Source organism: Argopecten irradians, chromosome 4 (genome assembly GCF_041381155.1).
Source record: "Argopecten irradians isolate NY chromosome 4, Ai_NY, whole genome shotgun sequence".
Lineage (NCBI taxonomy): Eukaryota > Metazoa > Mollusca > Bivalvia > Pectinida > Pectinidae > Argopecten > Argopecten irradians.
The window spans coordinates 18,674,000-18,701,830 of record NC_091137.1 but is presented as its reverse complement, the minus strand read 5'-3'; the positions used below and the strand labels follow the sequence as shown (position 1 = coordinate 18,701,830).

Genomic DNA, 27,831 nt, shown 5'->3' with positions numbered 1-27,831 from the left:
CGATCAGGTGTTCGCCGATGCCCTGCGGCGTGCTGTCACACCTCTCTCGCAACGTCCCTTCGCCGGACAATAGGAATTATGACAGCTTGTGTTACTTACTTGATATCATCAAGTTATTAATATCACTGATCAGGACGATACCAGGTGCTTTGTTTTTACAAGCTACGTCGTTATTAAAATCATAAGTACGACAAAGATACTGTTAGTCGAGTTTGATGATCGCCGCCGCCATCGGTAGCGGTTTGTAGAAATTACGGAATGGTAAATAGCGTGCCATATAATTTAGTAACTCATACTCAAAATTGTTACATTCCAAAACTTAGGCATAAATACTAGAGCAAATCGATCATTCTAAATCAAAGTATTTTTGTAGGTGTTGTAGCGCTTTCGGTTCCTCCTTTTTAGTTTCGTTTTTACAATGTGTTTTCGTTTTTAGCTCACCTGGCTCGAAGGGCCGGTGAGCTTATGTCATGGTGCAGCGTCTGTCGTCCGTCCGTCAACATTTCCTTTAAATTGCTACTAGTCATAGAGTTCTGCATGGATTGTAACCAAATTTGGCCACAAACATTCTTGGGGGAGGGGGAACAGAACTTGTATAAATTTTGGCTCTGACCCCCCGGAGGCAGGAGGGTCAGGGCCAAATAGGGGAAATAGAGGTAAATCCTATAAATTGCTACTTGTCCTAGAGTTCTGCATGGATTGTCACCAAATTTAGCCAGAAACATTCTTGGGGGAAGGGGAACAGAACTTGTATAAATTTTGGCTCTGACCCCCGGGGGCAGGAAGGCTGGGGCCAAATAAGGAAAATAGAGGTAAATCCTAAAAATCGCTACTTGTCCTAGAGTTCTGCATGGATTGTAACCAAATTTGGCCAGAAACATCCTTGGGGTTAACAGAATTTGTATAATTTTTGGCTTTGACCCCCTGGAGCAGAAAGAGTGGGGCCCAATAGGGGAATTAGAGGTAAATATCCAAATTCTTTCAGAAAAGAAACAATGAACTTATATTCAGAACATTACTTGGCATTACAAACCAGGTGAGCGATACAGGCCCTCTGGGCCTCTTGTTGTATTCATTCCGTAATATTACCATCGCTTCAATAGGCACCACATGTATGTACATATGGGTTAGGCCTAGTACACGCGTAAGTCTTGTTTATAATATATTGCTTATGATAGCAATACACGTGATTTATTGCATACTTCGTTTTTTTGTTTTTGTTTTTGTTTTTTTTTTATTAGAATGATTATAAAGTTTACGGAACGGAGACGACATGTACACAACTACCACAGTTGGTCATGGTAAAAAAACTCGGTTTAATTCCAACCATGAATAATTCGAAGTCTCGATGTTTCGAAGTTTTTCTGTCGGTCCCTTGAACTTCGATACATGGAGGTTTGACTGTAATTATAACTTTACAGCAAGGTGTGGGAAACCAAATGGGGTACAATAAGAGACTTAGATATAATAAGTCTCTGGTACAATGTACGACCGACCATCGTGTTTGGTAAAAATATATTCCGATAAAACACGGCTTTGACACATACCTGGATGTTAGTAGGGGATGCTATTCCAGCTGAAGGCATAGATTTTTTTTAACTTTGTCACCAGTATTTAATCAGATAGATTTATGCATTTGAATCTAGTGTTGATAATTTCTCGGCTAAAATCGACCAACATTTTTTAAACTACCGCCAACCTCCGAGAACATTACCTGTGAGAGTCGCGCAAATTTAGGCATTGCATTCTTGGAAACTCGACGTCTACAACTAGAATAACATCCCCTTTCATTTCGTATCAAAAACGGTGTTTGACTGGAATATATTCTGATAAGACATAATCTATTGTCAGCCGTAACAGTTACCTGATTTGTTTTTCCACACCAAACGGACTTTACAGTGCAAAAGTCAGTCAGAAGGTACAACAGTAGCTAGATTTGGCTGTGACATTACATGTAACATTAAAATGGATACAATAGATCTAAACCCAACACATTAACAAACATGATGAAAAATTCGGAACGATGTTATTGAGTTGATTAGGCAACTAAGGATAATTACATAAAAAAACTACAGAGCTCTCTTGCTGATAAGTCTACTAATCCTAGAAAATGGTGGCAAATTGCCAAAAATATGGGGAAAATTACTAATAATAGCAATCAATCATTTCCTTTAAAAAAAGATAATGAAATTCTTATCCATCCACTGGATAAAGCTGAAGCTTTGAATACACATTTTACTAGTATTGCCTCTGATATTACTGACTCTGATCTACCCGAATTACCTCCCCTGTCCCATGTTGAACTATCTGATATAACAATAACTGAACAAGATATAATTGATCAACTTAACATTTAAAAAAAAAAAAAAAACCAGCTTGACCAGATGGCATTTTACGAGTTATTATTAAACATATATCACCATCTTTAGTATATCATTAACTATTGGAGAAATCCCTGATATTCTAAAAGTTGCTAATGTTACAGCACTTTATAAAGAAAAAGGTGAAGTTTGTGACCTTAATAATTATAGACCCATAGCGGTCACTTCTGTCTTTATTAAAATGTTGGAAAAAATTATTTTTAAATATACATATAATTATATTTCAAGTCATAATATGTTAAGTGAACATCAGTCAGGCTTTCGACCCGCTGACTCTACAGTTAATCAGTTAACTGATATACCAGGTATAAATACTATAAGTAGTATGTTAGATCAAGGTAAAGATTTGCGTTTTGTTTTCTGTGATATAAGTAAAGCTTTTGATCGCGTATGGCATTCAGGTCTATTACATAAATTGAAATCTTACGGTATTAAAGGTAAATTATATAATTGGTTCAATGCTTACTTATCTGACAGAAAACAACGGGTAATCTTTGAAGGGTATCAATTTAGCACAAAACATATCGGCAGGAGTTCCTCAAGGATCTGTCCTTGGCCCATTCTTGTTTCTTCTTTTTATTAATGATATTACTAATAATATAAACAGTAATATAAAACTCTTTGCCGATGATACCTCTCTTTATGTAATAATACAAAATAATAATGATTTAGATATACCTTCTTTACTGCTCAATAATGACTTGGTCTCTATTTCTGACTGGGCACATAAATGGCAAATTCTCTTCAATTCTAATAAAACAATAGCAATGAATATTAGTCGTAGACAAAACATTGATTATCCACATTTTTTGTTTAATAATAATGTAATTGCAGAAAATGAATTTCATAACCACTTAGGGCTTACCTTTAATAGTAAAGGAACATGGGCGGACCATATTTCTAATGTGTATCAAAAAGCTAACTCCAGATTAAGCTTACTTTGAGTATAAAAAACATTAGTTGATAGGAAAACTTTGAAAACTTTATATACTTTATACATAGACCAATTTTAGAATATGCTTATGTAGTTTGGGACAATTTCACTCAAACCGAATCTGATCTTCTTGAATCTATTCAACTGGAAGCCATGCGTATAATAACAGGACTCAGAAGAGGTACCTCTCACCATATCTTATATAATGAAACTGAACTAGAACCTTTAAGTAAAAGAAGACAGAATCATAAACTTATTTTGATGTTCAAAATTATTAATAACTTTACTCCATTGTATCTCTCCAATATTCTACAACCATATTTAAATGTAAACAATATATACAATTTTAGAAATAACAGAGTATTTAATATACCACTGTCACGTACTAATAGCTACATGAAAAGTTTTTTTCCTTCAACTATGGCTATGTGGAACTCACTTGATATTTCTCTTAGAGACTCTATTTCAATTTCTTCTTTTAAATGTAAGCTAAAAACTACTAATGATACAACTATTTCTGAAATGTTCATTAATTCTGCTCCCAGACAACTTAATATAATTTTATGCCAGCTTAGAAATTTTAAAAGTGACCTTAATTATGATAAATATTTTGATCACCTTATTGATAATCCATCTTGTGAATGTGGTGCTCCAAGTGAAGATTTAATGCATTTTTTCTTCCAATGCCCAATGCATTCCAATTCTAGACACCATATTCTATCTATATACAATTTGTTAGGTTATATAAATCTTCATTGCTTAGTGTGTGGCATCATTCCATTCTATATCATGTAAACTTATATATCAAATCCTCTAAACGCTTTTCTATGTACAAATAAGACATTACATGTAATACTGTCTTTAGTAGTAATACAATTAATTCAATATACTTATTACCTACTATTATAGCAAGGCAAGTTTGTTATGTTAAATACACCTTATAACATTCTAATTTGAAAGTGCGAATGAATGTGTGTTTAAGTTTTCATTTTAGACTTGGTGGAAATATGTTGTGTCTACACTTTATCAAATAATATTTTTGTTTTCTTTTTTCTAAGTAATTTTGAATAGTAGTTATCTCTATAATTATATCACCTATTCTATTTAATTTCATGATGAATATATAATACTCCTTAATCCATAATAAATTAGATGTACTTTACATGTTATGATATACAATTTCTGTAGAAATAATCAATTGATACATAATATCTTTCTACCAAGCCTAACCGGAAGTAATAGAAGAAGACTGATATAGGCATTGCGCCTGTTGTCTAATTCTTTTAACAATACTTTTTAATTTTCATTATATTTTTTATTGTTAATCAAATATTTCTGAAATGAAATGATGAAAAATTTGATCCATTGGAATACTGATAGATAAGCTACAGTACAGTATGAATTCTCCCGGAAGTCGAGAGAGTCGGTTTGAACATCAAAGATCTGCTGGCTCTGCCTCCTTCTCAATCTTGTCGGCAATTTTGTCACTCGGGAAGCAATCAGTCAGGCTGCCGATGCTTCAGCCAATCAGTGCCTTGAATTCGTTACATGCCAACTAAATCTAATCTACTGCATCAGTTACCAGCCCACTAGATCAGCTACCAGCCAACGTGTCTATCGAGTGAATGAAATTCAAACAGGAAGTTATTGTAACGGCGCTGTAAAGTGTACTCCAATTTCCTGTCACTAGTCCTTCACCTCAGGGTTGTTAGTTTGAGGACCCATGTGGGGTTTTCATGTACTAATGGTAGGGCTCTTGATTTCTCTGGGTGCTCCAGTGTTCCTCTAACTTAAACTAACATATCTTGAAATGATCCTTGCAGGACAATAAACAAAGTAAACTAGACCAGTTTGATGTAAATGTAATGATTTGTTTGACAGATGGGAGTACATGAAATGGGACTGCGTAAAGCTATTTTACGTAACCTTGACCACTATAGAGAGAAAAAGCAAAGAGAGCGTCCGAAGGATGAAAACGGGGCATGGGATAACTACCTGGAGTCAAAAGTGAGTATCACGAGCAAGTAATTCTCATTTAGTGGCTGATATATAGCTTTAAAAAATAATTTGATATTTCTCATGAAATGTCAGTGGTCAAGAAAAAATAAGGCTTTTACATTAATCTACTGGCAATATGCCCCCCCTCCTTCACTTAGTAATTAGCCACTCCTCTTGATATTGATTAATTAGTATGTCTGATATGTCACTAATTACTTAACTAATATTATGAGTTAAGAGTATATCCATATAGGGTTTCCATGTCAAATTATATCACTATTAATATAGAGTGTACATTCAATATATGCTTCAGTTTCTATAAACCATCTTTCTTTTGCGGCTACTAATTTCGCAATTTCTATTTCAAAACAAGATTGTGAAGACTAACATTGCAGATTTAAAAAAATGATTGGAAATTCCTATCAATATCAATTATGTAGACGTTAATTCCCAAAGATAAACTTTCGCGTATTTACCTGGATCACGAAATTCGCGAAAGTAAATGGCACGGGAAAGAAAGTTGGTTTACAGTATGTGTTATCCCTATATAGAGTGTACGTTAATATATCTTCCATTGATGTCATTATCATTTGTTTGAAATGTCCATAGCTACAGCATGATAACAACGACAGAGATCAGGAATCACCAGTTCCTTCAGCTCCGACAGAACCCTCAGCGCCACCTGTAGAACCGCTTGCTAGACAGTCTTCTATCCTGGCCAGGGGAGTTAATACAGAATGTGTCGTGTGTATGGATAAATCTGTAAGTATTATGCTGACCAAAGTTGTAGTCTGGTTATATTTAGGCAAAGTATTTGATGGCAAAGTATTTGATTGGCTATTTTTAGCCGACCATCATCAGATAGGAATATATTTTCGTGACCATGGAAATTTAGTCAAAAATACCAAATTACTGATTCTTTTTATTTCCGTACTATAACTCCAAAACTATTCAACACAGCTCCATGAAACTTTCTGTATGTATCAGACAAGTTTCCTAGTTGTGCCTTTTGCTGTTGCATTTTTGCATTTTTGGAATTTTTCTGTTACCATGGAAAGTCAGTGAAAAATACCAAGTTACAGATTCTTTTTTTACCTGCTGTTATTATTTTTTAGTTTTACATTACTTTCATTTAAAGTTATACTTGAATAATTGTTACTTTGACCTTGATCCCTCTTTCTATTGTCAGACATAGATATTTCTTTGGTGGGCGCCAAGATCCCTCTGGGTTCCCTTGTTTTTTTACTGATTTAGAATTATACATTACAATTTGTTTATGGCTATATATGTATATAAGTAAACTGTTACACAAAGATCTTGATAGGTTCTATTGTTCACCTAGTAATTGTGAGCTGTTTGATATGAATGAATCAGTGAAACTTGTATACGTTTCTTCCCTTTTTCTTGTCCATCAGAGCTAAAAATTATCCAAAAGCTAGACAAATTATAAATTAAAAAGCTTGGGTATTAGCTATAATGCACATAATGTAGCATCTGTCAGACTGTCTTATTTGATACATGTGTATGTCCAATTTTCTTAAGATAACCTGCAATAATTGTTGCCTTCTTTATTTTCTAGACGGATGTGATTTTCCTGAATTGTGGTCATGTGTGTACCTGTAAAGACTGTTCGATCAAGGTCCAGGAATGTCCTTTGTGTCGGGAACCGATTGTCCAACGTGTGAAACTCATGATTCAGTCGTCGTGACAGAGAACCTAGATTCTTTTAAAATCCAATAATAATTTATACACAGAACTAGGAACAGACAACTTTTTTTTTAATTGCGAAATTGATACCATCATAAATCAAAACCATTCATGTATGTTGAAAATTTTGTTAGTCTCATAACCATGCATGTTTATTTGACATGTAACCCATGTGAATACTGGCCACAATATACCTCTCAGCTAGAGAGAATTTCTTGATCGGTTGAGTGTTTGACATGGAAGCCAAAGGTTTGAAGTTTGATCACTATCGGAGGGAGTCATTTGATTTATATAAAATCATGTGCTCCCTTGGAAAAAACCAACATATTAATTCTATTGAAAGTCTCAAAATGAATGATTAGTTTGATATGAAAATATAGACAAAACTGTCGGGATTCAAAGTTGTAGAACTCAGTCTAAAATTCAACCGTTTTTTATAATTATAAAAATTAGTATCTTCTAAACCAGCCATGATATTATTGACATAATGTATAGTGTTTGAAATACTTTTACAAGAAACTAAGTAGAATATTTATAACAGGGTACCAAATATGCAACAAAGCATAAACCCAAAAGATTTCATCCTTTAAAAGAAGTCTTCTTTTTTTCAAATACCAATGTCGAGAAAAAGTAACGGAGAGAATACACTGTCTTCTCTAGAATAGCATCACTTTCCTTAGTTAAGTTCATTGTCAGAAATCTGTCTGTTATAGATAATCAAATCACATTATCACACATTTATCACCATCCTCGATATACCAGGTGTTAATATCACTGTTGTTATATCCATCCCTGGAATATATAGTAAACTGAAGGTGCTGTGTATGACAACAGATGTTTATAGGTAGTTTGATGTACGTGTATATAAAGAGATTTAAATAACGGTACACTGTGGTTGACTGTTTTGCTCTGAAGTTGGGTGTTGATCTCTACATAATCTTGAAAGGAAAACTTTGCAGGCCTGTGATTGGCTAGTTTTGTTGTTTTGTTTTTTCTTTTTAAATGCCTTCAGTTTTACTATAATGATATAGTCAAGGGGCGGATATTGTGACAGTGATAGTGACTGAAGTATCTAAGATATTTTATTTAGTAGTAATGAAATCATTTACCATTTGATACAATGTTATAGTACTTTTATAAAAATCATGTTGTCCCATGTATAAGATGAAAACAAGATATACAATAGAGGAAATTATGTCCAACGTCGGAGATAAATCAGAAAATGGAAGATAATTCTTTATAGAAAATATATTCCAGCAATGAGAGTGTGGCTGTAATTAGATACGTCTTGTATTTTAATCTGTTAAAAAAATGACAATTGTAAGCTCTTGTTTTGTGATATATCTATTTAATGAAGGACTCAATCTTCATTTTTTTTCGAATCAGAAAGTATGTAATTTTTTTTTTTTCATTATTATGTATGTTCATAGTAATTAACTCAATGTTTCATCTAATTAACTAAGAATAAACTGTTAATTATTACAGAAATGTGTTGTTTTATCCATGTACTTAATCTTATGCTCAATATAAGCAATGTGTCCAAATACTCAAGAGACGATGTATCTCGTTGATGATCCCCAGTAACTTACTGTGAAATGATGTAGGGTTAGTGCATCCAAGTGTGTGTGTCCCCTCTTCATTTTGCTGTTTGAGTGGTATCAGTTTCGTAAAATTATACTTTGATGTCACAGATTTGTTAGCTTAACATTTCAGGAATCGTTCTGCTTCAGTAAAATCTATCATCAGTTTTATGATGATTTGAAATGAATATTGACAATATGGAATGTAATCTGAGATCTGACTTTAATGGTTATTAAATGGAAAGTTTGAGAGCTGAAATATTTACTTTGACAAGATTGAATGAAATTACATGTAGTTGTATTTTGTTCTAACAGCAAAGATTGACAAGAATGAAGAATTTTTGATGATCATATTGAAGCTTGTAAATCAATTATGTGTGCAATATATATACTGGAGAATGAAAGAAGGCTTCTGGCTGAGCAAAATAGGTTATCAAACTCTGTAAAAACAGCAAGCTTTCAATCCTGTACAGAGTTTGATAAAAGTGATAGCATTAGAAGGAGATATGTAAAATAAGTGTAATATCTGTACTAAGTTGTTTTATTGTATTCTTATATGGTGAGAATCTTGTGCAAAATCAAGTGTCATTAAACACAAAGACTTTGCATGAATTCCCTTCACAGGTTTATAATTATTTTTTCTTTGTTTTCAAACTAAATCTGGCATTCTGATTGGCCAATACTTTTTTGTATACGCTATGGAAAAAAAATCTGAGATTAGCGTGAAACGCTGACGTTATCTTGGCGTCACAATAGAGACATTGACTTTGCATATTGATTCGGAAAAAGAACCACTAGAATGGTACATTTAAACGTACTTCATTTATCAAACATTATAAAAATAATTATTTTTAGGCATTGATGTCACTGTGTATTTTTTTAATTTCATCAGGTTAAGACAAAACTTTTGTTTGCAAACTTTACAGATTTACTGTTTGCAAACAAATTTTGTTTCATACTCCAATGAAATGAAAAAATAGTGATATCAATTCTTAAACAAGAAGACATATTCAGTGGAAGCCTATAGGATCTTGAAGAGTTAGACCAGTATTGAAATTAATGTTTCTAGTGGTGTGAATACAAATACCAGTATAAGCTTGTTAAAACATACGCTTTTACTGTTAAGACATGAAATTTTACACATTAGAATTTAATTTCAACAAATTTTATTTCATAAAAAAATGTGAAATGTGATCGAATAACAGGTTAAACTTTATACAGGTTCTCTCCCAGATGGGAAGAGATAAACGCAAAATTAAGCCTCCACTGTATACACTTAATGCTAGTAGGTAGTAAGTAGATTGCACTAACCTAAGTTACTTTCTCCACTGAATCATACAAAATAGAATGTGTTTGTTAATTAATTTGTGTTAGACAACTATATCAATTAACGCTATTTGTATAGGATTCAATGGTTAAACTTTGAAGAATGGAAAGAGTTTCTTAAAAGTTTCTTCAGTATATACCTAAATGTGTCTTTTATCAAATCTATCAATTACCGATATACGTGATGTGTTCCACTGTTTTGTAGACACCCAGCATACCAGTCAAGAGTAAATATTAATGTTGCTGTGATTACATCTGATTTTCCCCATGCAGGCCCTTAAACATTACTTTGATGTATTGTAACATGGCAAATAATAGTAACTTTACATCATTGTACACTTTTCACCTACCCGAAGAATGTGTTTTATAATAACTACATTAATGAATATCTGTCCAATGTTTATTTCCTTTAGTCTTGAAACCTTAATTGTGTTAAAGCCTAGTTGAAGTATTAGTGTGTTGGCCACTTAACTGTTTACAGTTTAAAGTTTGTGGTTGTTAAAGCTTTCAGTATAGTATTACTGTTGTAGCTGTAAGTAGTATGTTTACATGTTAGGTTACACAAATTCATACAACATTTAAATGAAATAATAATTGATTGTAACTAAGTTTGGTAACAAAGTTCAAGACAAATGTTCATTAATTCATTATCATGTTTTGTTAAATGGTATTTTGTAGCAATATTTCATGTAACATATGAAAAACGGTAGGGAAATCCGGTATTTGCATGTCTATGTGGTAAAGCTTGCATAAATGAAGGAACATTGGTTTGTTTTTGTTCGCAAGTAATGCTTTGTTGTAGGTGTTGAATAATGTTTGGTAGTCTTTATCAAAGTCTTTAAAATTTTCCAATAACAGTGTATGTTATAATTATTTATTGAATTTTCTTCAGTGTAATCACACAGAACTAACAACTTATGTATGTACTTTCCCAGCTGCCACAGATAAATATACAGTATATATATATATATTTTTTTTTTTTTTTTTTGTATTCCCACTTTTCCTTATTATTACAAAGTTAATTTTTCTATTCCATGGTGTTGTTAGATAAAACTCATTCTAAAGCATGTTATAATCCTAATATACAATATTATATATTGTGTAGTTTATTGCTCTTGATTTTGATTATTTGTTATAAAGTGTATCAAAATCATGTTTTTCATGGTAAAATAATTATTAATTATTAGTTTTAGCAACTTATTTCTATTCTAATTAATCAAATACAGATTGAGAACAATAAACCAAAAGGCCCAAAAATAAATGTTGAAATCCAAAATGACATCCGTTTTTATTTTTTCCCCGATGATTATGCATTTTGTCTTATTTGATGTATTTTGAAATTTACATTTGTTTTCGGACGTCTTATTTGATGTATTTTGAAATTTGTTTTCGGACCTTGGTTAATAATACAAGAAAATAACAATATAAAGTTACTATGGTGGACTCCCACACAACTTGTACAGATTTGATGTGTTGATGTGCTACGTGAAGCATCTTCAGTTTCAGAAATGTTTTTAATTGTGTAATGATTGCAGACATTATTGTGATGTACCATACTTAACCTAATTAGTGCCCATCTCACTCTACACAAACAAGTTAGTGGCAGACTTAACATTGACCCTTATTCTATTGCACCTACACTATGTAACTTCAGTAATGTTACAAGCTGCCACCAGCAGCTAGATGTCTTATACATTGTCCATCCTTCAGATCCTCTCCGTACAGTGGACAGTCTGCTCTTGAACAATCCAAACTTTTTACTGCTTACTGCCTTTCATTTCTAATCGCTCAGGGCGCTGATAAAGTTTATTATGGTACTAACTTAACTTTTATTATACACACTTTACAAATATATTATTGTTATTCATATATAAATGTAACTTCATAATTTCTACCAGAAATAAACTTCTTTCATTTAATTTTTGTGTATTTTTTCTTTACAACTTTGTATCCTAAGCTTCCAAATCCTGGAGAAAACACATGTACTGTGCAATGTTCATAATTTGTACATCACTGACAAGAAAAAAAGATTTCAAAAGGGAAAAACTTTTTATTACAATACAGCACTTATAATGAAAGGAAACGTGTTTCTACATAGTAAAACACCGACCACTGCATGATACAACGGTTCAATTTCATTTTCTTCTTCACAATATGTACACATTTTTTTTGGTGCTATCCAAATACATGCCAATAATCATCATTATTGACCAATGGCAAAATTATTAAGAAGAATATTAATGTCAGTGTTAACACTTAGATATATATCAATCTTAAGTACAATTAGGTCAAGCCATCAAATCAATGGCCGCCCATTACTGTAAACCAACTTTCTTTCATGCAATCTAAGAAATTTCACAAATTGATATTTTATCATCTATATTGATTGGAATTATCATTTAATTTTCAAAAATGCGAATGTTAACCTTCACAAACTTGTTTTGAAATGAAAATCGCGAAATTCAGTAACCATGTAAGAAAGTTTGTTCACAGTCTAATTTGTCTTAAGAAAATCATGCATATTCAAAATACCAAGTTTCCATTAGGAAAAACAATAAGATACACAGCATTACTTAACTAGTATCAAAGTCTGATGCAGACATTTGTGTACATATCTAGCTCATCTAATCAATAATATATCAATTCCGTAAAAGTATTATAAATATACTTTGTGCTATCCAAATACATTTACAACAGATACTCTATATTTATTGATCTTTTCAAAAATTGAAAAACATTAAAAAGAATTGAAAATCATTAAAAAGACAAAAGTATAGTTAGAAATTGTTCATATTGAACCTGAACTTCTAAACATGTTAAATTTTTGTTTCTTTTTTTTCTCCTTTTCCGATACAAAAATGACCAATAGTTACATTTTGTAATACACTTTAGAGTAGAGAAATTTTCTGGAAAAGAACATTCATCTATCATATGCTTGATTAAAAATATAATTTCCAAACAAATATTGTGGAAACAAGCAAGTCTATAATAATGACTATTTAAAACAGGACCTGATTATATTTCTATTTACTGAAGGCAGATTTATAGCTTAAAGAAACTTTAATGTTCATAAACTTGGAAAAAGTATAAAGTGTTATAACACCAACTACTGGTATGCTGTTTGTTTGATATTTAATTTGATTTGGGTGTTCCTGCCTGTTTTTCATTAGATATTTGCTTTAATCACTTTCCAAAGTATGCCAACAGAATGGACATAGAATCAGGTCTTGTTGACACCTAAGTAAAATATTACGCTTATTATTAATTAATTATGAGCTTCCAAGTGATTCACTTTATATTCCAGCCCTCTTATCATACATGGACTACAACTCCATTCACCAATACAATGTAATGGTTGATCAGTGGTGGCAGATCTAGAGTACTATCTTGGGGAGGTTTCCAAATCCCTGTGGGTTTTATTACACAAATTAACAGAAAATTCCGAGAATATAGGAACAAGTGTTCTAAAAAAATTCATCTCTAGATCTGCCACTGTTGTTCACCCTTTATACATGTTTAACATGTCAAAAATTAGCCTAAGAAATACCCAAACATTTTGAGATATTTATCAACACTAGGTATAATAATGCAAAATTGTCTATTTCATGAAGCCTTCCTCTAAACATATAACATCAAAAGCATGAAGTTTCTATCCAGCAAATTTATCTTCATTTTTGATATTCAAACTAAATGTAAGCCTATGCATTTGTTATGTTATTAGGCCCACACATTAGTATTGCTATAACCTGTGTATTGATCTATACCAAATAATTCAGGAACTGACCACCGTTCCCATTCACTTCATAGAAACTAAATGCAATTGAAACTTTAGTTGAAGTCTGCAACATATCTTCAACAAAGGTTTAACATATAAAATAAAATAACAACTAATCCCTCGCCATCAAACATGACACATTTTAAACGACACTCAGAAAACAATAGCTTTTTCGACCCTTTAATAAACACGTACTTGGACTAGGTCCTTTCTGGTAACATACCATAAACATACATATTTTGAGGTGATCTCATTGTAGCCTATGTTGTTTGTCAAGATATCTGATAAATACTCATGGAACACACTTTAGTTGAAATCATGGATATTTCCATGAGTGTTTAATATTGTGATTAGCATATGTAAACATTTTGCTTTGTAATTATTTTTACAATAAATAAACCTTTTAACTTTTTGCAACATAATCTCAAAATACATAAACCAAATAATAGCACATATTACATGCAGGGGAAATTTTAGTGCTAAAACGCCTTTCGCATAATTTGCGTAAATTCACCCCTGACATAAATTTCTATATTTAGAGCAACAGGATTTGCGATGTGTGTTCCATAAATGGGGTCCCTGTGTATAATTGCGATGGATTTTCAGAAAATAAAGTGGGATCCTTGTCATTTTTTGTGCTTAAAAAGGATATGGGGAAGGCCAAATGCAAACTCTGAGTACCATGGTAACTGATAAATGCTCAAATTTGAACACAACAAACTATAAACATATCATGGTCGGTCTCTGTAGTGAATACAAAATTAAGATAGCTGCTCACATAGTGATAGCAAAGCAGGTATAAAACACAGTACTATAAATACAAATGATAATTACATTTCATACCAGTACAGCTCTATACACAATAGGTATCAGACAACACAGCAACAAAACTAAAACTTTCTGAAGTTATAAAATAATTGTTCACATCAACCTATGTAAATGTTTTAAGCATAAATTTATGAGGCATTTCAACAAAGAAACTTTTTAAACCTACAATATAAAAAGAACACACACTACCATGCTTCATAGTTGATAATACTGTAACTGTACTGATCTTGTCAATGTCACTTTTCATATCTTGGCATCATCATGAACCGATAACCTATGTTATAAGGGAGACAACTCCCTATTATTCTTTTGTAAGACAGACAAGAACTCGTCTATCATGGAATGGCTGTTCATGATCATGTCTACTTTACATTCAATCCACTTCTCCACCATTTTCTAATCAGAGGTTGAAATTAGATTCTACACATGTTTTGATCTACCTGTATGTCTTTTATGACAACTGATCATGATATGATACCTCCCTAAATAATCAGCACATAAAAAAAAATTAAAAAAGAAGAAGAATGGCATAGACACCATAAAGAAAATTTTGTTCTTGTGATTTTTCCCTTCAAGACATTTTCCTTGGAACAAGCTTACATGCTGAAATACATGTTGAAAATTTACAACACTACGCAATAAAAAGCAGTTCACAAATTCTCTTCTATAAAGCTAAATAAATGAATAAGGAAGGTTGGGATTCCATTAAGCTATTCAGCCACAACATTAGAGAAAAAATCTTGACAATAAGCCATTATTATCTCTGCTTCCTTTTTACACATAACTATATTATAATGCAGGATTAAATGTAGCCAAATTCTAATTACCTTAATTCTTTTAACTTGATAACCAAAAAAGAAAGCTTGTACCAGAAAATTTAAAGTTAACAATTGCAATTCATGCTGAATATTGTAAAATATTGTATTCATGTAAAATATTGTATTCATGTTAAGTGATGTATCAAAATGTCAGCTATAAAATGGTATTACCTCCCTTGTCATGACTTTAAAGCAATTGACTGTTATCATTATCTGGTAGATTTGAAGGAGATAAAATCAATGTCTAGATGAGGTCACTGACAAGGCTACACCAATACACTCTAATTCACATTATAACTGTAAATACGTTCAAGCTTTCTCCCTGTATCATTGGCTCAATCAGTAGTAATGTAATCCTGAGCTCCATCACAAGAAAGCTTTCCTTTATTCAGTCTAGTGTCCACACTACAACCTGTAAGGAATCAAATGTACAGCCTTCATTTTAAACATGTCATTTCAACAAAGCATGGTTTCCATGGATTGATAACTTTTCTTGAGGCATAGTCCAGAATTAGATAAGAACATCACATGGTAGCCCTTTATGCCAGCATGCTAATGGCCCAATATCAGGTCCCTAGGCCTCTTAGTGACAAGAAGTTGTTTAAAGGTTTCAGACTATTTGATGTAATCTCAAATGAAGGCCAAGGTCATTTGAACAAACTTGGAAGCCCTTAATCCAACCAAGCAACAGGCCAAGTATCTGGGCTCTGGGCCTTTTCGTTATTAAAAAAAGTTGTTTGGATGAAAAGTTTATGCAAGGCAGATGAAACATAAAAACATTGAAGTCTTACCTATATATGAAGGGATCTAATGTGTGTGTTAGGCCTTGAAGTTGCCTGGACTTTCAACGCCGAGGACTTCCTTGAGGAACTGTTCCTCCTGTGGGGTCAGTGTCCCAGTAGGCTGGTCCACAGGTACTTGCTTGAATAGTTCTCGTAGCTCATCCATCTTCTGTATGTAGCAGTAATAAGGAAGACAATGAAAACAAATCATCAATGATTCATGATTTTTGTGAATATAAATAAATATCTTGTCCTAAGTTTCCACTTACATTAACCAAGTAGCATGTGGTGTACACAGCAAACAAATTTCACCAAGTCAGAGATTTGGCATAACTTGTTGATTTTCCTGAGGCAATGATTTTAGGCAAAATAAAACAATTATTTAATTCACTTGATATAAAACTCTGCATGTTGTGATTAAAGCCTCACCTATTGTACATGTATAACAAGAGATCCCAGAGGGATCTTGGCGCCCACCAAAGAATGATCTATGTCTGACAATGGAAAGATGGTTCTTTTCTCTGCTTTTCAAACTTTATCAAACATACTACATACAAAATTTAAGACAGATCGCTTCAGTACTTTATGAGAAATAGCAGTAACAAACTTCAACTAGCAAAATCCAAGATGGCTCCTTGGTGGCCATCTTGTTGATCAATCCGTCCCAAAACTAGGGCCCTAGAGGAACCTTCATATGAAATTTGAGACAGATCCCTTCAGCACTTTCTGAGAAATAGCGATAACAAACTTTAACTATCAAAATCCAAGATAGCTGCCTGGCGGCCATCTTGTTGGCCAACCAGTCTCAAAATGCAGTATGCAAAACAAGGGCCCTAAGGGAACTTGCATTTGAAATTTGAGACAGATCCCTTCAGTACTTTCTGAGAAATAGCAGTAACAAACTTAAATATCAAAATCCAAAATGGCTGCCTGGCTGCCATCTTGTTGATCGATCGGTCCCAAAACACAATATGCACAACTAGGGCCCTAGGGGAACCTACATATGAAATTTGAGGCAGATCCCTTCAGTACTTTCTGAGAAATAGCGATAACAAACTTTAACTACTAAAATCCAAGATGGCTGCCTGGCGGCCATCTTGTCCGCCGATCAGTCTCAAAATGCAATATGCACAACTAGGGCCCTAGGGGAACTTTAATATGAAATTTGAGGCAGATCCCTTCAATGCTTTGTGTGAAATAGTGATAACAAACTTTAACTATCAAAATCTAAGATGGCTGCCTGGCGGCCATCTTGTTGACTGATTGATCCCAAAATGCAATATGCACAACTAGGGTCCTAGTGGGACCTACATATGAAATTTGAGGCAGATCTTTTCTTTACTTTCTGAGAAATAGCGATAACAATGATTGTTAACGGACGGACGGACGGACAGACGGATGCAAGGACAGAAGGACAGACCACGGACAAAAAGCGATTTGAATAGCCCACCATCTGATGATGGTGGGCTAAAAATACAGGTAAACTGACCTGTCCACGTGTGTATGCTGCCTTGAGAAGGTCAAAGCTACTCCAGATTCCAGGAGGGTTGTGAGGTGTGTCGGCCTTAACAGGGACAGCGATCGGTACTGGGACCACTACCTCCACTGCAGGGTGTATCTCTGGTTTGAGGATCGGAGTCTCGCTGACTGACTGTGACCCAGTCTTCTCTGTTTGCTGAAAGAAGGAAAATTGTATGCCCGTTTTTTTTTTAAACAAGGAAAGAAAAAACTTTGATGTAATAGTAATTAATTTGGAACTATGTACAATAAGCAAATTCATGGAAATTATATTCCCCGCTTTCGTTAATCAAAGGCCCATTACTCCGCCAAATAGGGTTCAATGAAAGTGCTGATCGAACTCGGCCAAGGCCCCAAGACATTTAACCATGTTACCAAGTAACAAATCAAAGTGCCAAGGCCACTCATAGATGCTGTGAATGAAGAACTCAAACAAAGGAATAAAGAAATTGGTTTTGCATTTAAATATTGAATTTAGTATACTAAGTGCACAGTGTTAAATTAGGGAGTTAAACAAAATATATTTACAGTACATCGTATTTATTTTATGATATTTAAAGTTGATTCAAGAACAATAAGTTGAATAACTCATTTTCCTAAAGTAAATTTTATATTTAAAATTTTAAATTATTTCTGAAATAACGATTTCAACACCAATAAAACCGGTCAGAATCTGAGTATCATTTTCTTATGATTCTTTATTAATTACTAAAATTATCATCATCATCAATATCTCTTCAAACATTAAAGAATATTTTCGGAAAAAATGTAACATTTGAAATACATGTATTACCATTTCCGGGTATGTTTTGGTTCCCTTTCTAAAACAAGAGCTGTTGGAGAACAGCAAAGCTCGCCTATTCAGAAGAAGTTGATGTTCAAGTATTTACTATTTAAACATGGAAATATGACAAATTAACAGACTCAAAAAAACTAAAGGGCCCCAAATTGGTTGTATTATCACGTTCAGCATCCATACACATTAGGGAAATAAAATCATAAACATTTATGATGACTTAAGCTTAAACAATTGACAAAACAGAAACTTGCTCAAAAACTTTAACGTGTAATGGGACGCCAACTGACGCCGACGTGACAACATTAGCTCGCCCTATATTCTTCGAATAGGCGAGCTAAAAATCGCGGAAGATTTGTGGCACTTATTGCATGGAAACCAAGCGTTACAGTGGTGAAAGCAGGGGATAAAAAACAACAGATACTGACAAGTCATGCAGGAAGGGCCTCACTACATTACCCGCTAAATGAATGGTCCACCAAGTTTATCAGAATCTATTGCAATCAAGTACCTATCAATATGAAATGTGTATCAATTAGGTGTAAAACTGATTGTTACAGTCTATTCAATGATAGTCCTCTATTGTCTATGATTTATATACTACTCTACCAGTGATATCTGTAACTCTACAGCCTTTAGTTCACAAGCCAAGAACTCATTCTCTGTATCAGCCTTTAATGCTTGTTGTTCTAGTCGGTTCAGTTCCCTCTGTACACAGTTCTCCAGCTCACTAGGCCTAAAACATATCAAAGTATATTGTACAGTTAGGAGCATGATATCTCGTACAGTGATCTGTCAGTGTTAGTGCTAGGGTTTGAGGTAGAGATCCATCAAACACAAGAATATCATTGCATTTTTTTTTAAAATGGACCATTTTTCTATGAAGAGTATAATATATAGAGCTTACCTCCTCCACCTAACAGCGTTGGGTGAACTGGATGTCTCGACCACTGGTGCTACATAGCTAGGCTGGGCCTTGGCTGTAGGCTTCGGATGGTCCAGTGGGGTCACAGCGGTCACTGGCGTCACCTTCATTATCTAACGGAGATTTAACAATGTTTTTATCATTTTGGATCAATAAACTTAAAATTATAAGCAGTCAATTTACTTAAATTAGTAGCTGTGATAGACTAGTCCTTATCATTATAGTCACTTTAAAAGCCTTGAACACAAATCATCAACCGTGGCAAACTATTTAATTAACATGCATCATCACTTGTGGTAAAATAGCTTACATCATTAGCTGTAACTTGTACAGGTTCAGTGTTTTTATACTTGGTTCTGGCTGAGCGTGATATAGGTCCGAAACGAGACACTATCGGTTTGGAGTCAAATGGAATAATGGCATCATCCTCAGTACGATCCAGGGCAAGACTTCTACAGGTAAAAAATTAAGTACAATGTAGTATAAATCAAGCTTTGGTATGGAATGTACAATATTCAGATATTCAAAATTAATCTGAATAAAAAGTAAACAGTTATCCTGTATTATCATTATGTATATACAGGCCTTATGAGCTCATATCATTCAAATGCTATCTTAGTTATCTTATGCAAGATCAAGTTTTATAAGTTGACACCAGATAGGGATAGAAAGAACAGTCATCCAGCAGACTCTTTTGTTGAAAAAACCAAGGTAAGTGTCACTTCTTGGTGGTCAGTCTGGAAAGGAGATGACCAGGTCCTGTACCAGACGGTGTCGGTGAGTTCCACCTTCTGATAAAGCAGTGCGCCCTGGCCCTAAACCAGACACCAATCTGTCATAAAGTCTGGTGTCAGGGCCAGAGTATTGCGGGTTACTAACAAGAGAATAATACCTTAATGGTAGAATGAACTGGTCCATAGGTTCTATTGGAGTTGGCTCGTCTGGGATGTCGTGGAGCCAGTTCAGCATGAACTCTGTACTGTTGATCTCTTCCTATGGTAAAAATAAAGCATAAAACATATACAAGGCTACACCAATGATGAGGGTAGATAATCTCATGAACTGCAGTTAGACCCTACTTCAAACTTAAGACCTTCAACATCATGATATCTATGACCATCTGTAATTCTGCCCCATTCATTGACTGTATTAAAAGAAAAGATATTTATCACTTTTACTCATGTGGTGTAGTTGCCAGGTACTGACTGGTGATCGGTGGTTTTTCTCCAGGTACTCTGACTTTCCTCCACCTAAACCTGAAACATCCTTAAATGACCCAGGCTATTGGTAGTATATTAAATCAATCAAACGAAACCAACTTACAGAAGGATTCTGAGTATGACACCTGAATATAAACCTACCTCTTTGAGAAGATCTTCCTCTTCATTTGACTTGTTAGACATGGCTTGAGTGTCAGTGAAGTTCCATACCACGTCATCGATACCGTCAATTGACCATACAGCACATCCAGTGTCTAATGCTACAACAGTTAGTAGTAAAACAATTCAGATTTAGATAAACACCAAGCCATTAACAGTGTTTAGAAATACATACCATATAGTTGGTAATTTTCAAGAAAAAAAATCATGGTTATAGCTTTAGTAATTTTTATCATAATTTTTATTGTAATATGTGTATAACAAACAACGCTTAACAGCAAGTGCTTTCGTTGGTCCAAAGACGTTCGTTATAACCATGTTTTATTGTACTAATTAGAGAGTTCTCTCACCTGCTGGTGTGTCACTTGGATTGGATATAGTAGAGGTGTTCCTTGAGGCTTGGCCCATATAGCTTTGTTGGTTTGTTAAGACATTATCCGGCTGAAGCTTGGATGCATCAAACACATCCATGTTGTGTCCATTTCTAGTGGCAAATGTCCTGTTCCTCACACTGTTATGACTTGTTCTCCAATGAGAAGTGTCAGATTTGCTGTGAAGCTTTGCTTTGTTCGTAGAATTAGTGATATTTACGGCATGTTCGTGATTGCTATAAGCCTGTGAACAGGACATGTCTGCATTACCATCTCGGAAATAGTTAGCTCCTGGGCGGTTAGTTTTACCCCACTCTGAATAACTGGAAATACCTTTGGCTTGGCAGCTGCCAATATTGTTTTTGTTGCTGGTGAATTTGAACTCTTCTAAGTCTTGAGACACGACCTGAGTTGATGACTGCTGGTGATTATTGAAATCATTGGACCAATTGGAAACTTGCTTTTTAGACCCCAGTAGTACATTTTGTCTGGTTGCAGGTGAATCTTCTTGTCCAGAGTCTGATATTTTGCCAGTCCTAGATCTCTGTCCAATCATCATCTTGAGGATATCCTGTCTTGTGTCGTTAGAAGCATGGGAAACGTGTGTGGGTAGTCCTTGGTGATGAGAGTTGCTGGGAGTCTGATTACTGAACACTTTGTTGGGGTGGATAGCACCTCTTAACTTGTCATCAGTATCAGACTGAGACACGGTGGGGGTAGAATACATAGACACTTCTGTATTTGCTTGATCCTCCATTGGGTTGAAAAGTCGATTTAAAATTTCTGCTCGGCGATGATGTAGATCATTTAGAATTTTATCCTATAGAAAAACGAGAAAGAAATAAAACTTCTGAAGTATAAGCACTCAATAAACTTAAGTTACAGTAGAAAACAATCATTTCAATCAGCAAAAAATTTAGTCTAATTGGTTAGAGTTATCTTGTTTTATTTTGAAACAATTGAATTGTTTTAATTAAATATATCTTCAGGAAATGATTGAAATCTATAATGTCAAAATAGAGCATAAAGAAATAAAAAAAAAAAAAAATCTTTTTTTTTCTCTTTCTTCCATAATCAACCTTTACTTGCGTTACAATTTTGATGTTATGTTAAATTTGACTTATAATAAAGACAAGAGGCCCATGGGCCTTAAGAAATTTTCTTGGAATTACTACTCACAACTACTATTTTAATCTGAAAGGACAAGATCAACACAATGTTTTTATTCTTTATTTAATAGTTTATCAAATTATATGAAGTTATGAAAATGAACATGTTTTAAATACAGTCAAACAAGTACATACAGGACCGTCCTGTTCTTAGAATCAATTTGGAATGGCCAACAAGCGCTTCAAGTCAGACTCTTAAAGGAAAGCAGATTCTTATCTCCTTGCATTATATTTCTATTAACTATCAAAGGTTTTTACATGGAAAATTAGGTTCCAAATTGATGATTGTCTTCCTTGACATGAGTCTTGTATAAAGAGCTTGTCCCAGGCAGAAATTTGAAGAGAATCAGTTTTTAAGTGATATAACAGAAAGTTTTTAAATATAAGATTTACGTACTCGACACCGTAAAAACTGAATTTTCTAAGAACCGAAAGATTTGCTTGCATAAGATTTGAACAGCAAATGCACAGAGATAAACAGCATGACACAATCGTTTGTGGAACTACCAAACAAGCAGACTATTATATACAGTATCAGGTGACTTATGTACAAGCTTGACTGTATTTATACAGATTTTATCACAATAAGACAAGATTTGTGTAACAGAGTCACCTAGATATTTTACCTGAGTAGGGTTGTCAACTGTTGAGCCTTGCGGTCGTCCATACCTCAGCACTGCTTGGCTTACAACCCAACCTTTTTTCCCCTTAACCCAGCTAACCTTTTACAAGGCTCTGTAATCTTATTACTTACATATACACAATTACAGTAAATCTTGGTATGCTTTTCTTGTGGCGATCTGGTCTTTGGTTTTTACATTCTTTATATCTGGTATGCTTTTTTGTGGCGATCTGGTCTTTGGTTTTTACATATACACAATTACAGGTATAATCTGGTATGCTTTTCTTGTGGCGATCTGGTCTTTGGTTTTTACATATACACAATTACAGGTAAATCCTGGTATGCTATTCTTTTGACGATCTGGTTTTTCGTTTTTACAGAATTCCTCATTTAAATCAATTAGTTTACAATAGTATTCACTTCCACACACCAGTAAACAGAATCTCCCTTAAAAACACACTAACATGGGATTACATTTGTTCATAAACAGAGACAATGATTATTATTTTATTTGTTCTTTTGAATATAATGTAATCAAGTTCAGAATATAAACACCACATATATCTCGGCTCTCCGTTCTTGTATTTTTTTTTATATGATTAGTACAAATTGTACTTCGAATTGTTAGAAGTGTGCAACCTATAGGCTAATGCCATTTTAAACAGACTAATCCTAGACTAACCCTAGAAAATCCTTGTCGGTTCAGGTCTCTTCTTACCAGTATGAAACCATCCGTCTTGTCAATTCTGTTCAACCTCTGGACAAAAATATACTGGCAACCATAGTAACCAATTTTCAATACAACATCAAAGTGTATCTCATTTGGCAATGATAAATGAAATGTTGTTACCAAACAACTACTAATCCAACTACACTTTCATTAACAAAATAGTTTATTCAAGCAACCACAATAAAGTACATGTATCATTTAGATGAGCTGTATTATCTCACAACTAGATAGTTACAATAATAACATTATCATTATAGTTTTAGCACTACAGTACTATGATCAAGTCCACTTCAGATTGAAAATATTCTGACCTCTATAATGTCATTGTTCACAAACTTACTGGTATAGAGTTTAGCCTTATTAGTTTGTAGAGCCCCTTAATATCATCCAGATACCGTATGTAGAATTTAAGCCTTTACACTTGATATTCTCCAATTTGGTGTTATGGCCCTTGTAATACAGTCCTTTAGTAAAACATCACCCAGATTCCAAGTGTAAAAATTTGGCACATTACAGAGTTGTTGCCTTTGTAATACAGCCCCTTAGTAAAAAAAATCATCTAGATACTGTAACGTCCTAGCTCTCTATATTAGAGTTATAACCCTTTGTCAATTAAGTGCACCTTGTATCAGATATATAGAATGGAACTCAGTCAATTTCAAAAGCAAAATTTGTCTATTTTTCCCCAAAAAACATTAAGTCATGGTACCATATATCAAAAAGAAATGATTAATGACCTATCAATTAACTTTTTTCACACATAAAGTTCACACAGAAAAATAAATTGGGACTGTACCACTAAGTAGGCAATACTGTTCAGGAATAACTACATCTTTAATTATTTTCCCAAACATTTAAAGGAATGTCAAACTCAGGATTATTCTGCTCCACTTATCCTCCTACATCTTCCCTACAAATTGCTCAAGAAAACCATTACTTTGAACTCTTCATATAAGATTCACAAGAAAAGTACAAGACATCAGATATGAATATGCAGTAAATTTACAAATGTAAATAATTATAAATTTGATTCACTGAATACAATCAATAAGTTCTCGCGTCCTTATGGATGCCTTATAATGACTAAAGGTCATCTGTAATACCTATGAGATTTTACACTTCTATCATAACTATGATTTGCTTGCATAGTTATTTGAACAGCAAATGCACAGAGATAAACAGCATGACCACAATCGTTTGTGGAACACTCACCAAACAAGCAGACTATTATATACAGTATCAGGTGACTTATGTACAAGCTTGACTGTATTTATACAGATTTTATCACAATAAGACAAGATTTGTGTAACAGAGTCACCTAGATATTTTACCTGAGTAGGGTTGTCAACTGTTGAGCCTTGCGGTCGTCCATACCTCAGCACTGCTTGGCTTACAACCCAACCTTTTTTCCCCTTAACCCAGCTAACCTTTTACAATTTTTAATCTTATTACTTACATATACACAATTACAGGTAAATCTTGGTATGCTTTTCTTGTGGCGATCTGGTCTTTGGTTTTTACATTCACACAATTACAGGTATATCCTGGTATGCTTTTCTTGTGGCGATCTGGTCTTTGGTTTTTACATATACACAATTACAGGTATATTCTGGTATGCTTTTCTTGTGGCGATCTGGTCTTTGGTTTTTACATATACACAATTACAGGTAAATCCTGGTATGCTATTCTTTTGACGATCTGGTTTTTCGTTTTTACAGAATTCCTCATTTAAATCAATTAGTTTACAATAGTATTCACTTCCACACACCAGTAAACAGAATCTCCCTTAAAAACACACTAACATGGGATTACATTTGTTCATAAACAGAGACAATGATTATTATTTTATTTGTTCTTTTGAATATAATGTAATCAAGTTCAGAATATAAACACCACATATATCTCGGCTCTCCATTCTTGTATTTTTTTTATATGATTAGTACAAATTGTACTTCGAATTGTTAGAAGTGTGCAACCTATAGGCTAATGCCATTTTAAACAGACTAATCCTAGACTAACCCTAGAAAATCCTTGTCGGTTCAGGTCTCTTCTTACCAGTATGAAACCATCCGTCTTGTCAATTCTGTTCAACCTCTGGACAAAAATATACTGGCAACCATAGTAACCAATTTTCAATACAACATCAAAGTGTATCTCATTTGGCAATGATAAATGAAATGTTGTTACCAAACAACTACTAATCCAACTACACTTTCATTAACAAAATAGTTTATTCAAGCAACCACAATAAAGTACATGTATCATTTAGATGAGCTGTATTATCTCACAACTAGATAGTTACAATAATAACATTATCATTATAGTTTTAGCACTACAGTACTATGATCAAGTCCACTTCAGATTGAAAATATTCTGACCTCTATAATGTCATTGTTCACAAACTTACTGGTATAGAGTTTAGCCTTATTAGTTTGTAGAGCCCCTTAATATCATCCAGATACCGTATGTAGAATTTAAGCCTTTACACTTGATATTCTCCAATTTGGTGTTATGGCCCTTGTAATACAGTCCTTTAGTAAAACATCACCCAGATTCCAAGTGTAAAAATTTGGCACATTACAGAGTTGTTGCCTTTGTAATACAGCCCCTTAGTAAAAAAAATCATCTAGATACTGTAACGTCCTAGCTCTCTATATTAGAGTTATAACCCTTTGTCAATTAAGTGCACCTTGTATCAGATATATAGAATGGAACTCAGTCAATTTCAAAAGCAAAATTTGTCTATTTTTCCCCAAAAAACATTAAGTCATGGTACCATATATCAAAAAGAAATGATTAATGACCTATCAATTAACTTTTTTCACACATAAAGTTCACACAGAAAAATAAATTGGGACTGTACCACTAAGTAGGCAATACTGTTCAGGAATAACTACATCTTTAATTATTTTCCCAAACATTTAAAGGAATGTCAAACTCAGGATTATTCTGCTCCACTTATCCTCCTACATCTTCCCTACAAATTGCTCAAGAAAACCATTACTTTGAACTCTTCATATAAGATTCACAAGAAAAGTACAAGACATCAGATATGAATATGCAGTAAATTTACAAATGTAAATAATTATAAATTTGATTCACTGAATACAATCAATAAGTTCTCGCGTCCTTATGGATGCCTTATAATGACTAAAGGTCATCTGTAATACCTATGAGATTTACACTTCTATCATAACTATGATCACAATGTCCTAGTTAGTGCATCACCTAACAACCGGACAAAATCTGACCAATCACTAAATCCACTACCTAAATATATTGGATTTTATACATGAAGTTTATTTCATGAATAGTTTAAAAAGCAATATATGATATATGAAATCTTCCTGTTCTCTCAAAACTTTTTAACAAGAGGCCCAGAGGGCCTGTATCGCTCACCTGGTTTGTAATGCCAAGCACTTTTGTGAATACATTGTAGGAATTTGAATATTTATCTCTAATTCCCCTATTGGGCCCTGCCCCTCCTGCCCCCCTGGGGTCAGAGCCAAAATTTATACAAGTTCTGTTCCCTTCCCCCCCTTCCCCCCCCCCCCCCCCAAGGATGTTTGTGGCCAAATTTGGTTACAATCCATTCAGAACTCTAGGACAAGTAGTTATTTATAAGATTAACCTCTATTTCCCCTATTGGGGCCCGCCCCTCCAGCCCCCGGGGGGTCAGAGCCAAAATGTATACAAGTTCTGTTCCCCTTCCCCAAGGATGGTTTTGGCCAAATTTGGTTACAATCCATGGACAATTAGCAATTTATAGGATTTACCTCTATTTCCCCTTTTGGGCCCCGCCCCTACTGCCCCCATGGGGTCAGAGCCAAAATTTATACAAGTTCTGTTCCCCTTCCGCCAAGAATTTTAGTGGCCAAATTTGGTTACAATCCATGCAGGACTCTATTGCTAGAAGCGATTTAAAAGAAATGTTGACAGACCGACGGACCAGGTGAGCTAAAATAAAACCATGGCAAAAGGTAAACATGAGAAGTGGATCCTTGATTCCGATCGAAGCCTGGCTTATCACAGTCTTGCTTGTGTTTACAAGAAGGTATCAGTGAAAATGTTCTTGCTATAGTCCACACACACACAACCATTTCATTTCACTCTTAAATGGGTTTTTTTCCATCTAAGCACAACATGATTACTCTTAGGGTCAGTAAATTTCTATAACTTCAATGATATATCA

General features: G+C 33.9%; 2 protein-coding genes across 2 annotated transcripts in view; one reads left to right on the top strand and one right to left on the bottom strand.

Moving 5' to 3' along the window:
• Positions 1-11,845, top strand: part of LOC138320834 (E3 ubiquitin-protein ligase LRSAM1-like) — a 39,504-nt gene extending 27,659 nt beyond the window's left edge. The window contains 3 exon segments of the mRNA XM_069264088.1: positions 5,197-5,322; positions 5,923-6,075; positions 6,893-11,845. Coding sequence (XP_069120189.1) covers positions 5,197-5,322; positions 5,923-6,075; positions 6,893-7,021 — 408 coding nt within the window. The 3' untranslated portion in view covers positions 7,022-11,845.
• Positions 11,846-11,956: 111 nt separating this feature from the next.
• LOC138320833 (uncharacterized) overlaps positions 11,957-27,831 on the bottom strand; it is a 35,981-nt gene continuing 20,106 nt past the window's right edge. Inside the window, exons 11-19 of the mRNA XM_069264086.1 lie at positions 21,098-21,938; positions 20,730-20,848; positions 20,261-20,361; positions 19,679-19,820; positions 19,351-19,481; positions 19,053-19,179; positions 17,619-17,804; positions 16,139-16,298; positions 11,957-15,759 (exon numbers count right to left, since the gene is read on the bottom strand). Coding sequence (XP_069120187.1) covers positions 16,167-16,298; positions 17,619-17,804; positions 19,053-19,179; positions 19,351-19,481; positions 19,679-19,820; positions 20,261-20,361; positions 20,730-20,848; positions 21,098-21,938 — 1,779 coding nt within the window. The 3' untranslated portion in view covers positions 11,957-15,759; positions 16,139-16,166. The remainder of the gene's footprint in view (positions 15,760-16,138; positions 16,299-17,618; positions 17,805-19,052; positions 19,180-19,350; positions 19,482-19,678; positions 19,821-20,260; positions 20,362-20,729; positions 20,849-21,097; positions 21,939-27,831) is intronic.